Source organism: Beta vulgaris, chromosome 1 (genome assembly GCF_026745355.1).
Source record: "Beta vulgaris subsp. vulgaris cultivar EL10 chromosome 1, EL10.2, whole genome shotgun sequence".
Lineage (NCBI taxonomy): Eukaryota > Viridiplantae > Streptophyta > Magnoliopsida > Caryophyllales > Amaranthaceae > Beta > Beta vulgaris.
This window is the reverse complement of record NC_079202.1, coordinates 18,245,438-18,257,567: the sequence shown is the minus strand read 5'-3', so window position 1 is coordinate 18,257,567 and position 12,130 is coordinate 18,245,438. Positions and strand designations below refer to the sequence as shown.

Below are 12,130 nucleotides of genomic sequence, written 5' to 3'. Positions count from 1 at the left end.
CCTTAAATTACGATTGAATTTTGAATTAGTTGAAGATAAAGTTCATAATCTAATTTGAACATATGAACCAACCTGATAGTGACATATCTGAACTTGTCCAATTCAGGATCTGATCTGAACATGAATCGACCCGATAGTAACTGACCCAAACTTGTCCTGAATTGAGAATGAATTGGTATGAACTTAACTTGGAGTCAACAATGAAACAATCTGATCTCAAATCGATGTGATAATTATCCGACCAAAACTTGACCGGAGCCCAACAACAACATGACTTGATCTTGATTCGAGTCGATAGTTATCCTACCACACTTGAACAAAACCAAACTAACTCGTCAGAAAATCCATGCATCTTATGCCCAAACCGACACGACCTTAACTTTAAAGCTAATTTCTGTCCCGAAATTGAATAAACTGAACCCGACTAAACCCAGGAGAATAAATAATTCGAGCTTGACATAATTCAAAGCTTAACCAATCTGAACTCAATCTAAAAGGCATATTGACTTGACATATCATGACCCAATAAGATGACTCAAAACTCAAAATGACCCGATCTGAACCTGACTCGATGATCCAAGAGGCCACCTCAAGTTGATTTATTGCGGGTTAGCAAAATCCGTTGACTTGGTACAATTTCTTTGGCTCTATCTTCCAAGCACGCTTTAGTCTCTACTCTACCTGTTCTTATTCCACGTCTTTCTCTTCTTTTAAGTCACCAAATCTCTTCTCACTAAATCTGTAAATCATTAAAACAGAAACCTTCTATAAACACTTGAAAGTCCTCAACTAATTGAACCAGCTTTCATAAAATAAAGCCATTTTTTGTTTTCTTTGGGTGGATAAAAAAATAGAGATAAAGACTAACTCAATATCAGGAAGTAACCCAGAAAATCACCCCAAAAAAATAAAGAAAATAACAAGTTTCCTGGCTGCTTCATTTTCTTTTTAATTTCCTGCTGCCTTGAACCTTTTTAAGAGAAATTTTGGTGCACCCCATTTTTTATTTATCTAACATAACATTTCAAAAAAGATTTCTGGGTTTTCTTTTGAAGAAAACAACGAGAATAAGAAGATGGGGAACTGTTGGGGATCTAAAGAAGAAGTCAGCAATCCCATTATCATTACTCCTCCAGGTAATTAATCAACTACTATAAAACCAAAAAGAAAATTAATTTCTTTGGAGTTTATTTATTTGATTTTGTTACTTCCAGAAAAATAAATGGATTATTCCATATTTTGATTGGTCAATATTGGAGTCATTAATATCAAAGTGATGAATTATTGATCAGGTTTTACTGCTAGATGCCTAGATCATCTTTTTACATTCTAAAGGCGAATATAGTAGTTGAGTAGTTGACCCAAAAAAAAAAACAATATAGAAAGATGATTTGATGACATGTTTGTTGTGGCATCATTCATGTTAATGGGTGCACCAGGAACTAGATAAGCCATGTATATTTATGGATATTGCTACATCTATCCATCAGGTTGATAATCCACCACTACTCGAGCATTAAATAAATAAAGTGTTTTCCGTATCAAATGACTTTTATTAACCTCTTACCTTAGCGCTCCGAGGCACCAACAGAATTGAAATGATTATATTGGTAGTAAATTTACTTTATTTTGATTATATCCATATACTATTTTTCCGTCTCAAAATATAGTTCCCGTTTCTATTATGAATATATATAACTATATAACTAGTTACGGGATATGTCAAAAGTGGTGGCTTGCAGAATGATTGGAGATCACTTTCCGTTTCTCTCTCTTTAATTTCTTTTTTGGAGTTGCGTTGAATATTATGTGGATATTGCCACTTTATATGACCCACTATATGGTATTTTGTAAATTGTACGTGAGTAGTATTTATTAGTGAACCACAAAAAAAATTATCTTCAAAGTGTTTTTTCTATCGTTACTTTCCATCACTCAAAATTATGTTCAGTGTTTTAGTACGTTTTTACGAGTCAAAATCTTAATATTATGATTTAAGTTTTTGGTAAAAAGGATGAAACTATAAGAAATCATAAATTTAAGCAAATGTATGTTTAGTGTAAATTTTGTATCTATAAAAACTATGAGTTAAATTAGACAACATATATAAATTGTGAAGGTTTGAATATTTGAATAACGTGACATCTTGCATGTGTGATTTATGTAGAGATAAAAAACTTTAACGTACCTAGAAATATACCGGGCGGAGGAGGAGGAGGAGGAGCACGGGTGGGTCCACCGGAAGTGGGACGAATTGTAAAGCCAGACCTAAAAGTATACACATATACAGAACTGAAAAGTGCCACGAAGAATTTTAGACCGGATTCAGTGCTAGGAGAGGGAGGATTCGGGAGGGTGTATAAAGGATGGATTGATAAAACAACATTGGCACCTTCTAAGCCTGGTCTTGGTATCGCTGTTGCTGTCAAGAAATGCAGTGCTGATAGTGCACAAGGTCTCAAAGAATGGAAAGTAAGTTTTTTATTCATGTATTTCTTTCATCTCTTTCTTTTCTAAATTTAAACTATAGCTTCTGGGGAAAAATGTTAATTGTGGAAATTTGTTGAATATAAGATTGGATAAAACTCTAGAATAGGAAAATTATAGAAATTACTAGATTTTAATTGTGAGGTTCATGTTCTAGTAGTGAAAAAAAAAAAAAACGAATTTTAAGTGAGGTAAACGGATCAGTTTAGAATTATAAGGTTGTATCTAGTTCAATTTATTTTGACTTCTTTTATAAAATATAAGTTTAGGTTATTAGTTTTAATAAATTAAAGATTAAGTTTAAATTACTATCTATAACAATAGTGTTTCATGTACCTGTCAAAAAAAAAAAAAAAAGAAACAATAGTGTTTCATGTAGATACATTGTTTTGCTTTTTGATGGGATTTTTATTTCCTCTTTTCTTATTGAATTCAATTTTCTACATCTCTTTGTGTCTTCATTTCATTTAAGTTTGGAAATTACAATATTAGAGAATTTACTAACCTTCCAATAATTACTATTATTTTGAGCTTGGACTTGGGGCATCAATTTTAATTTGTCAACATAGGTTTGGACATCAACTCTGTCACCATAATCTGCCAAACTTAGTAATATATATAACACCCCGTCCCTTTTGGAAATGTGCAAAATTACCTTAATATGTCATTTTCTTTTAAATGGTCAATTGCATAAAATTAAAATTAACAAATTCAACATTTTCTGTCTACAAAACAACTTACTGTAGATGATCACACCCCGCCAACACTGAATTTGTCAGCCAACTGCAATAATATCGAGTCACTACCACTTCAAAAGAACTAGTCAATATGAATGAAGTTGTCAACATAGGAGTAGAAAGGAATTAGTATTACCATTGTTTGACGATTTAGCTAAACTTAAAGCATTGATTCAACTTGTATAGTTTTGTGACTTGTGTAGGATTTAATTCACCCCCATACTAGTCAATTTATGTCATTCTCTATGGTCAATGATGGACTTTCATTTTTGTGGACTAAAAAGTATTCCTATGCAATTCAAAAAAATTTAAGAGAAGGTCTGTAACACCCCTCTGGGGACCGCGAGCCCGCTAGTAGATATTGTCCTCTCTGGGCCCTAGCCCGCAAGGTTTTGCTTTAGAGTGGGAACGACACACCCCAAAAGGCCTCTACTAGGTTGAGGTATCCACCTCTATATAAAGAGGGGTGTTACAGATGGTATCAGAGTCAGGGCCCGATTTGATGTCCTGTCGTGCCTTCGAGGACGCAGACACCCTGTAAGGGGGGTGGGGAAAGGGAGTAAAAGCCATCCCACATCGGAAGTTGAGGAAAACAAAGCCTTCTTTATATAGAGGTGGATACCTCAACCTAGTAGAGGCCTTTTGGGTGGGTCGTTCCCACTCCAAAGCAAAACCTTGCGGGCTAGGGCCCAGAGAGGACAATATCTACTAGCGGGCTCGCGGTCCCCAGAGGGGTGTTACAAGGTCAAAATGCGATAATTATTTTCATATTAGAAAAAGAAAAGTATTTTCCATCAAAATATAGAAAAAGGCAAAATTTTAAATACGTATAAATATACGTGATAAAATTAAGTATTTCCTAAATTTGCCTATATATATACTTTTTGGTTATATAAACTATATCTACTTTCTACTAAACTTAGCTTGTTAGGTATGGTCGTGCAAATTCATTTTAACACATTAAGGTTCAAGGTCACATGTTTGATTTCCATCAACTATAAATATATAATCCTTTAACAAATACTTTACTCAATTTATATAAGAAAAGCACAAACAAAAACGATACAAGTTGTACTGTGGTGTCTTTTACAAAATAAAATATGTTCCAAATGAATCGAAACGGCTTGAAAGAAGCATATTGCAATTAATTTCGACATACCAATCGTAGCATTGAGTGTAAGCATTAATTTAAGATGTTTAGTTGACGAAAGACTGAACAATACATGCACGTTAGTAGCAGTTTTATAATGATATAAACATAATGAAGCATTTATAAGAATAAAAAGTCTTTCTACTAGGTAACCGGTAGCCCCCCGTTTGAGAATATGCAGGAGATCACAAATCAATCGGTCAATATATTCTTTTGGGGTAAATCAGTCGTTCAATATATAATTGTAGAATATATCAAGTGCTACAATACAAATATACAATCATATAGGTTTCTTGCATTACGGAACAATATATGATACGCCAGTTCATACTCCTACATATTCTCGCCTGCACAATTTTATTTCATTACTGCTCTTGTCACACATGACACAATGTAAGAAGTGAAAGAGTTAGCTTAGAGCTGTCTGACCAAATAAGAAGTGAAATAGAGATACGTAATTTATCCAGATAATAACGATAATGGATTTGATGCAATAAATATATGATAAGTTTTTTTTTTTTTGTTAGAAATCATTTTTTATAGTCATTTTTTTTAAAAAAAAATCTTATAATTTTTTTTTGCAACCTACAATTTCAAACACATATTTTTTTTTATTTTATTGCGAAATGAAACCTTTTTCATTTTTCCATCATTGATTATTAAATTCTTCCCACTGACCGTCAGTTTTTCGCAAAAAAGTGACTATAAAAAGTTGTTTATGACAAAAAACTCTCATATTTGTCTCAAATTCGAAATTACTTGCTATAAATTATTATTATACCCGAAAGCATATGACAAGAAATTGACAGAATTATTAATATTATCAAAGATATATAAGGATGTAGACGGAATTTGATCCTTGGTTTTGAGTACCTACCACCTTCACGACTTTAACCAAATAAACTAGTTGAAATTCACAAAGATAAATATAAATTATTGTATCATTATTCTTTTTAGTGAAACAAGTTGATATATGAGGGTTTTCTTCAAAAGAAAAAAAAAATCATTTTACACTCACGTGGCCTTAGAATTACAATTAATTCATTAAGGTTCCGTTTGGTTGGACATAAAATATTTTAAGTGTAAAATGATTTTCATCGAAAACAATTTACAGTGGAAAACACAATTCCAAAATTAGTTTTCCGTTGTTTGGTACCGTTTAAGAAACATGATGACATGAAAGAAAAATGAAAGGGAAAGTAAGGAGGTAGTGAGAGGAGTGTATACGAGAGATAAGGAAGATGAAGGAAAAAAGTTTTCCCTTCATTGAAAAGAAAAATGGTTTTCTATCATTGGGAGAACAATTTTACTCTAGGAAAAAATGGTCTTACACTCCTTTGCTAACCAAATAATATAAAATTGAAATTAGAAAAAAATAGTTTTTCGGAAAAAAGTCCAAGTGATACAAAAATATTTTATTCCTTGAATAATTCTCTAACCTGAAGTTTGTTTTTCATGGGTGTGCAGACAGAAGTCAATTTCTTGGGAAAGTTTTCTCACCCAAACCTTGTAAAGTTAATTGGTTATTGCTGGGAAGAGAAGGAGCTGCTTCTTGTATACGAGCACTTAAATAAAGGAAGTCTGGAAAATCATCTATTCCAAAGTAAGTGCATCTTTATTAATTTTTGCTTGTTTTTTTTTTCTTCTGAAAGATAAGCATAATAGATAAGAAATTGTTAGTAATTAGTATATAGTTTTTTTGGTTGGATTAAGAAGAGGTATTCTATTTGTGTAGAGAAAGGAGACCCCCCTCCATGGAGTACAAGGATAAGCATTGCAATGGACGCAGCTCGAGGCCTTGATTTCTTGCATACATCAGAGAATACCGTCATATATCGAGATTTTAAAGCTGCGAACATTCTGTTAGACGAGGTAATAATTAGCTAAATATGTTAAAAAACATTTTTAAATAAGTCTACATGTCACGTGACACTGTCCCTTCAGTTGTTTCGGTCCGTGTCATCAATATACATTAAAAAATTAAAAATATGTTGCTTATAAGACTCGACCACATGACCTTAAGTTAATAGAGAAAAGTTCTAACCAATAAACCATGCAACATTGAATGTTACTTTTTTGACTTAAAAATGTTAATAACTCGTGACAGTGCATGAATATAATAATAAGTAGTTTGTTATCATAATGCAAGTTTGTCAAATATGAGATTGAATATGTCTTGTGGGTCAAACTTGGAATTATTCTTGCTGTACTTTTCTTAAAAATAAATTAATTAATTAAAGTTGTGTATCACGAAACAAAAAAATAAGGTTATAGCTAATAAAAATGGATGAAATATCAGATTATTTTTTGAGAAATCCGAGCAAAATAGTACTAAGGGGTAGTTGAATCATGCTAAAACATGCAAAATTAGCTTCGAACAGTTAATCCACGGTCAAGAGGGTGACCTTAGCTTGTTGTCGTAGATTTGTGTTAGTTCTACTCTCTTGTAATAATTAATGAGCTATTTGAAACGTGAATAATGTAATTAATTTGGTTTGAATCTTCCTTTTGACTCAGAATTTTGTAGCCAAGCTTTCTGACTTTGGGCTTGCTAGAATAGGTCCACCAGTTGATAGATCACACGTGACTACACAAGCAGTGGGCACCTATGGATACGCTGCTCCGGAATATATCAATACTGGTAAGTGGTAACCATGTTCGTATTTCTCTTTTCCTAACTAAAATATACTGGAGTTTATCTTGTAAAAGACCGCCTACTTTTAAATTATAATTAGACAATGACAAGTTCAATATTAAAAAAATAATTAGTCCAATAATAATTAGGTTAATTTCTTTCGGTGACTAGTTTGATCAATTTAATAATTAGGTCCACTTTTATATTAAAATTCGACCGTTTCTTTTAATAATTTTTGATACTGGTAAAGAGTAACCATGTCCGTATTTCTCTTTTCTTAACTAAACTATAGTGTTTCTTTGGCTTTAAAAGCTACTTTAATTAAAAGTACTTAAAGTACAAATTTGGGAGTGAAAAGCAGTAGTGTCATTTGGCTGACATAATATATTTCAGGAAGTAACTTTTTTTTTATCTTATAAAATAGAGTAATTTATTAGGTAAGTGGAAACTCAATTGGAATTTACACATCTTATTCTCAATTAAATTTTCAGCAGTAACTTTTTATTTTTAAATTATTAAATACTTTATTTTAGCTTAAACATTCTAGATAATTAGATAGCTAATGTTAGTTTGACTTTCTAAAGTGAATTCAAACTAGCGGACATATCAGATTCCACAAGATGAAGTAAGTCACCTTTTTTCATTACAAAATTGTAAAAGTGTAAAAAATATTGTAGGACGGATGAAGTAATCAATATGCTTTGTTGTAATCGACAAAATTTATTATTGAATATTTTTTTAAGCCTCTTTCGAAAACCTGTTGTAAGATAAATTTCCTTTGAACGCCCCTTATACCACCCAAAGACCCAACAATCTCCAACCATCTTATCGTTAAATACTTATTTTTCTTAGTTCTGACTGTTGTTATGCAGGTCATTTGTACGTAAGGAGTGACGTGTATGGTTTTGGCGTTGTGTTATTGGAGATGATAACAGGTCTAAGGGCCTATGACTTAAATAGGCCCACTGGACAGACAAGCTTGGTTGACTGGTACAAGCCCATGCTGAATGAAAAGTCCAAGTTAAAGAAGATTATCGATCCAAGAATGGTGGAATATCCACCAGAAGGTGTAAACAAATTGGCCCAACTCATATTAAGATGTCTACAGAACGACCCAAAAAACAGGCCCCCAATGTCAGAAGTTCTGATTATCTTGGAAAGGATAAGTACCATTAGGATGAACCCAAAAAGCAAGAATTCAAAGCCTAGCTCTTCAAAGCCTAGGTCTCATAGTTACAACCCATCACCGGCCCGTAAACTTGGTGAAGGATCCAGCCCAAGGCCCCAAGCCCATAGACATACCCTTGGCTAATACCAACTCAGCAATACCATAATACTACATGTGCCTTTCAAGAGACTTGTAGACATGCATGGTTGTATTATAATTGTATAGGTGGCAAATTTTTTATAGAAAGGTTTTCCTATAATGCTGGGAATAGAAACTTTTCGACTAAGTTTTGATATCAAAATAATTGCCTTCATATTGTTTATAGGAGGTCTCTAACCTATGCCACATAACATAGGTTAAGATTCCATTAAAAAAAACATAACAAGATTTTGTTTGGGAATAATAAATAAGGATAGTTACTAAACATAGAGGAAATCATGCAAGTTTTTTTTAGTGTTATTAAGTTTTGAAATGGAAACTTTTTGTACATTGATATATTATATAAGAACTTTGATGCTCTTAACCTATATCTTATGGTATACGTTAGAAAAACCCTTCTTTATATAGAATTAGCGAGCTGACTTTATTACACTAGTAATAATGTATGCGTGTTTTCATTCCCTATGTCGATAAACGCAAATTGGTTACCTCATTCTAAAGGGTTTTTAAATCAAAATTCGTTTTGAAATAATGAAGTTGTCCAAGTATTTAAAGGTAGACTCCAAAGGGACAAACATTTAAGAATAGATCTAAAAGCGCGTTTATTTCATGATCACTCCATAAATGGTCTAGCGAACCAAAAAGTGGACTAACTTAGACATGATAGTAAATTCAACAATATAAAAAAATTACAATAAAATCAAGATTCCATCATAACTAACTTTGGCGATTTGACAGTTTTTAGGCCGAATAAGTATTAGATCAATTCAAGGTGCCTATCATGAATCAATGTTGTCCAAAGATTATATTCGTTATGCAATCAAACAATTTCAAGAACAATAACAATTGTGATAAAATAAAGCGATAAAAGCTAAATTTAAAGGGGTGTAGGATTCTCAAGATCGATCGTGCCAAAATTAAACCCACTAGAAATACACGACGATGCACGCCCTTGGATTGATTTCTTCCCAAATGCTACATTCTTACCTTTAGGGCTTCGAGCCGGCCTAAAAACTTTTTTTACGTTGAAAACGAAATTTGTTTGTAATTTAAAACCAGAATATTAAGAATCAATATTATTATCTTAAATTAAAAAGCAATGTGTAGAAGCAGAGTTTTGAATAGTAATACGACATCCTTTCGCATGAAAATAAAAATTTGAGACAACCTTTCAAAAATTCGCATGGCCTTTTTATAGTGAAAAAGATGACAGGTTGGTTCGATAGGACGAGAACAAAGTTTGACTTGACTTTATCCGATTTCTAGTGTAAAAAAGATAAATCTGAGCCAGATACAATCTACTGCATCGAATAGGAAAACCGGGAGACAGTGGGCACCAGAGCCAAGCGTTGGGTGCCATATCTTATTATGCGCTAGAATTGGTAATGGGTTTTAAAATATATACCGCAAGTGCACGGTGTCTATTTAGCAGAAACTAGCAAACACAGGTCGCTCCACAGGGAGAGGAGTTTTATAAATTTATGCTCAATTATTTAACTACTTCAAGAGAGAAAGTTGATTGAACAATGAATAACTAAACTAGAAGAAACTAGAACACAAAAGGATATAAGTTTTATCAAATAATTAAAAACCTAGGGCAATCGATCAGTCCACCATGCTTATACCAATTTAATCACAACAATATAGTTCAACAATACTTGAATTGAGGTTCGAATAATTAGAGTATTTTGTTAATCCTATGGTCGGACCTTAACAACTCTTAGATCAACATATCTTAGTAAGGTCGCTCAACATAATCAGACCTACCTATTACACCAAGACTCTATTGAGCATGATATTTCGATTCTAACTCCTATTAGCTAAACATAACTCATAATATTGCGGAATTACATGAATTATACTGTAATAGCCCGCTCTTCCGAGCTGCTAGCGAAACACACTCAACAAGCATAAACTACAATTCAACTCTTAATTAAATTAACTCACAGATGAAAAATATCCTTAAATACACCAATAATTCGACTAAATTTCCAAGTATTATGTACAATGAAAAATCAGTAACTATTCCTTAATCTACTATCTAAATACAAACTTAATCCATAATCTAACACAACATCATAATCTCGCTTCACTTCCATTCCCGAGCTCTTGATACCAAACCTGCAAATTTAGGGAAGAAATACAAAACAAACAAAATTCCAAAATGAGTGGAAAACTCATAACCTTTACTTCAGCCCGTTATAAACATTTTATTTGTCAATGCTGGCATAGCTCACTCTCTTAAACAAATCAGTGGCAAATACATGATTTGGACAAAGGCTGCCTCCAAGGTTCGTTATGGAGCCTAGCAATACTACCCCCAAGGTTCGTTATGGAGCGTAGCCGACCGTATCAGGTCAAAAGAGTAACCATCCTCTACCCATGCCTTGCCCACTTTCTATTTTCAATTGATAAACTAAGCCAACAAAATAGTTGCGTATTCATGATCAATCAATGACATTTCAGCATCACATTCATATCTATGGCCATAGTACGAAGTTATTTACGAAAATAAAACAGAGAGATCCACATAGAAGGGCATGAGTAAATAATTTTAATGAACATAAAAAGTACCTGAAATGCAATCCAGTTCCTTAATCTCTAAATAATACTCCACTGCATGATCATTCTCCAACAATCACCTCACAACGACAACAATAATTAATAACTATCCTTAAACTAATCTAAACTACAAAGGGAAACAATAACCAAATTCCTAATTTAAAGATCCTTTACGAGAATAATCTTAATTCCTCAATTCTCAAACTAATAAAACTAGGACACCTAACCCTAACGCATTCTCAACTTAGAATCTATATACGTTTATCATTCAACTCAGCAATTACAGGTTATGCAAAATGAATTTGCCATCCTATAACCACAATTCAAACCTAACATTATAACAATTCCATATTAACCACTCCAACATCAACACAACAACAACAATATAACAACTCCACCACAACAACTCCACAACAATCACCACAACTATAACACCAATAACAATAACCAACAACGACAAGCCAACACCAACACCACCATGAGCACAAAGAGAAGCAATGACAACATAACAATAACATCGGACAACAACAATATCAACAACATAAACAAAAACCGGGCTTGATTTACAAAACTTGAAATTAGAATTTCAAGAGGAAAATAGAGAATTAGGCTTTACCTCTGCTTCAAGAGTAGGGAAGACACGGCAAGGGGAGGGACCGGGCTCCGACAACGGCGGAGAGCACCGACGAGGTAGGCGGCAACGCAGGGGAGTGGTAGCTTTCGACGATGAAACAGCGCGCGCAGCAAATCACTGGACAACAACGAACAGGACAGGGAACGAAGAAGACAAAGAAGAAGAGAGTAGACTAGCATCTAGACACGGCAGCCCAACAACGAACAAGTATGGAGAAGGGGAAGGCTAGAGCGCCGACCATGCGCGGAGCTCCGACAAACTGCAGGGGTAACAACGTGAGATTGGAAGTGAGAGTTTGAGAGGAATGCAGGGCACCGGGAGATGGAAAGGGGTTTGGGGGTCTAATTGGGTTTCGTTGGGGTTTCACACGGGAAGAGAGAGAGAAATAGAGGGTCTCAATTCCTCAAACCGACCAAGAAAATCAAGTTAAGGTAATAACTGACTTTGGCTTCCTATTTGGGCCAAACACCGATGAATTTAGCCGCACATAAAATCCAAAATATTAAATAATAATAATAATAATAATAATAATAATAATAATAATAATAATAATAATAATAATAATAATAATAATAATAATAATAATAATAATAATAAC

The 12,130-nt window shown here is 33.3% G+C and overlaps 1 protein-coding gene and 1 long non-coding RNA gene across 2 annotated transcripts; one reads left to right on the top strand and one right to left on the bottom strand.

The window, feature by feature from the left end:
- Positions 1-651: 651 nt before the first annotated feature.
- On the top strand, positions 652-8,706 carry LOC104905640 (probable serine/threonine-protein kinase CST). Its single transcript, XM_010694233.4, has 6 exons — positions 652-1,136; positions 2,168-2,472; positions 5,842-5,977; positions 6,110-6,246; positions 6,892-7,015; positions 7,882-8,706. The coding sequence occupies exons 1-6, from the start codon at positions 1,076-1,078 to the stop codon at positions 8,319-8,321; spliced, it is 1,203 nt and encodes a 400-aa protein (XP_010692535.1). The 5' UTR covers positions 652-1,075; the 3' UTR covers positions 8,322-8,706.
- A 1,587-nt stretch (positions 8,707-10,293) lies between these two features.
- Positions 10,294-12,031, bottom strand: LOC125491820 (uncharacterized). The gene is made up of 2 exons (XR_007268450.1): positions 10,911-12,031; positions 10,294-10,457 (listed from the first exon to the last, which is right to left on the bottom strand). It is a non-coding gene; the product is annotated as an uncharacterized LOC125491820 (long non-coding RNA).
- Between the last annotated feature and the right edge of the window lie 99 nt (positions 12,032-12,130).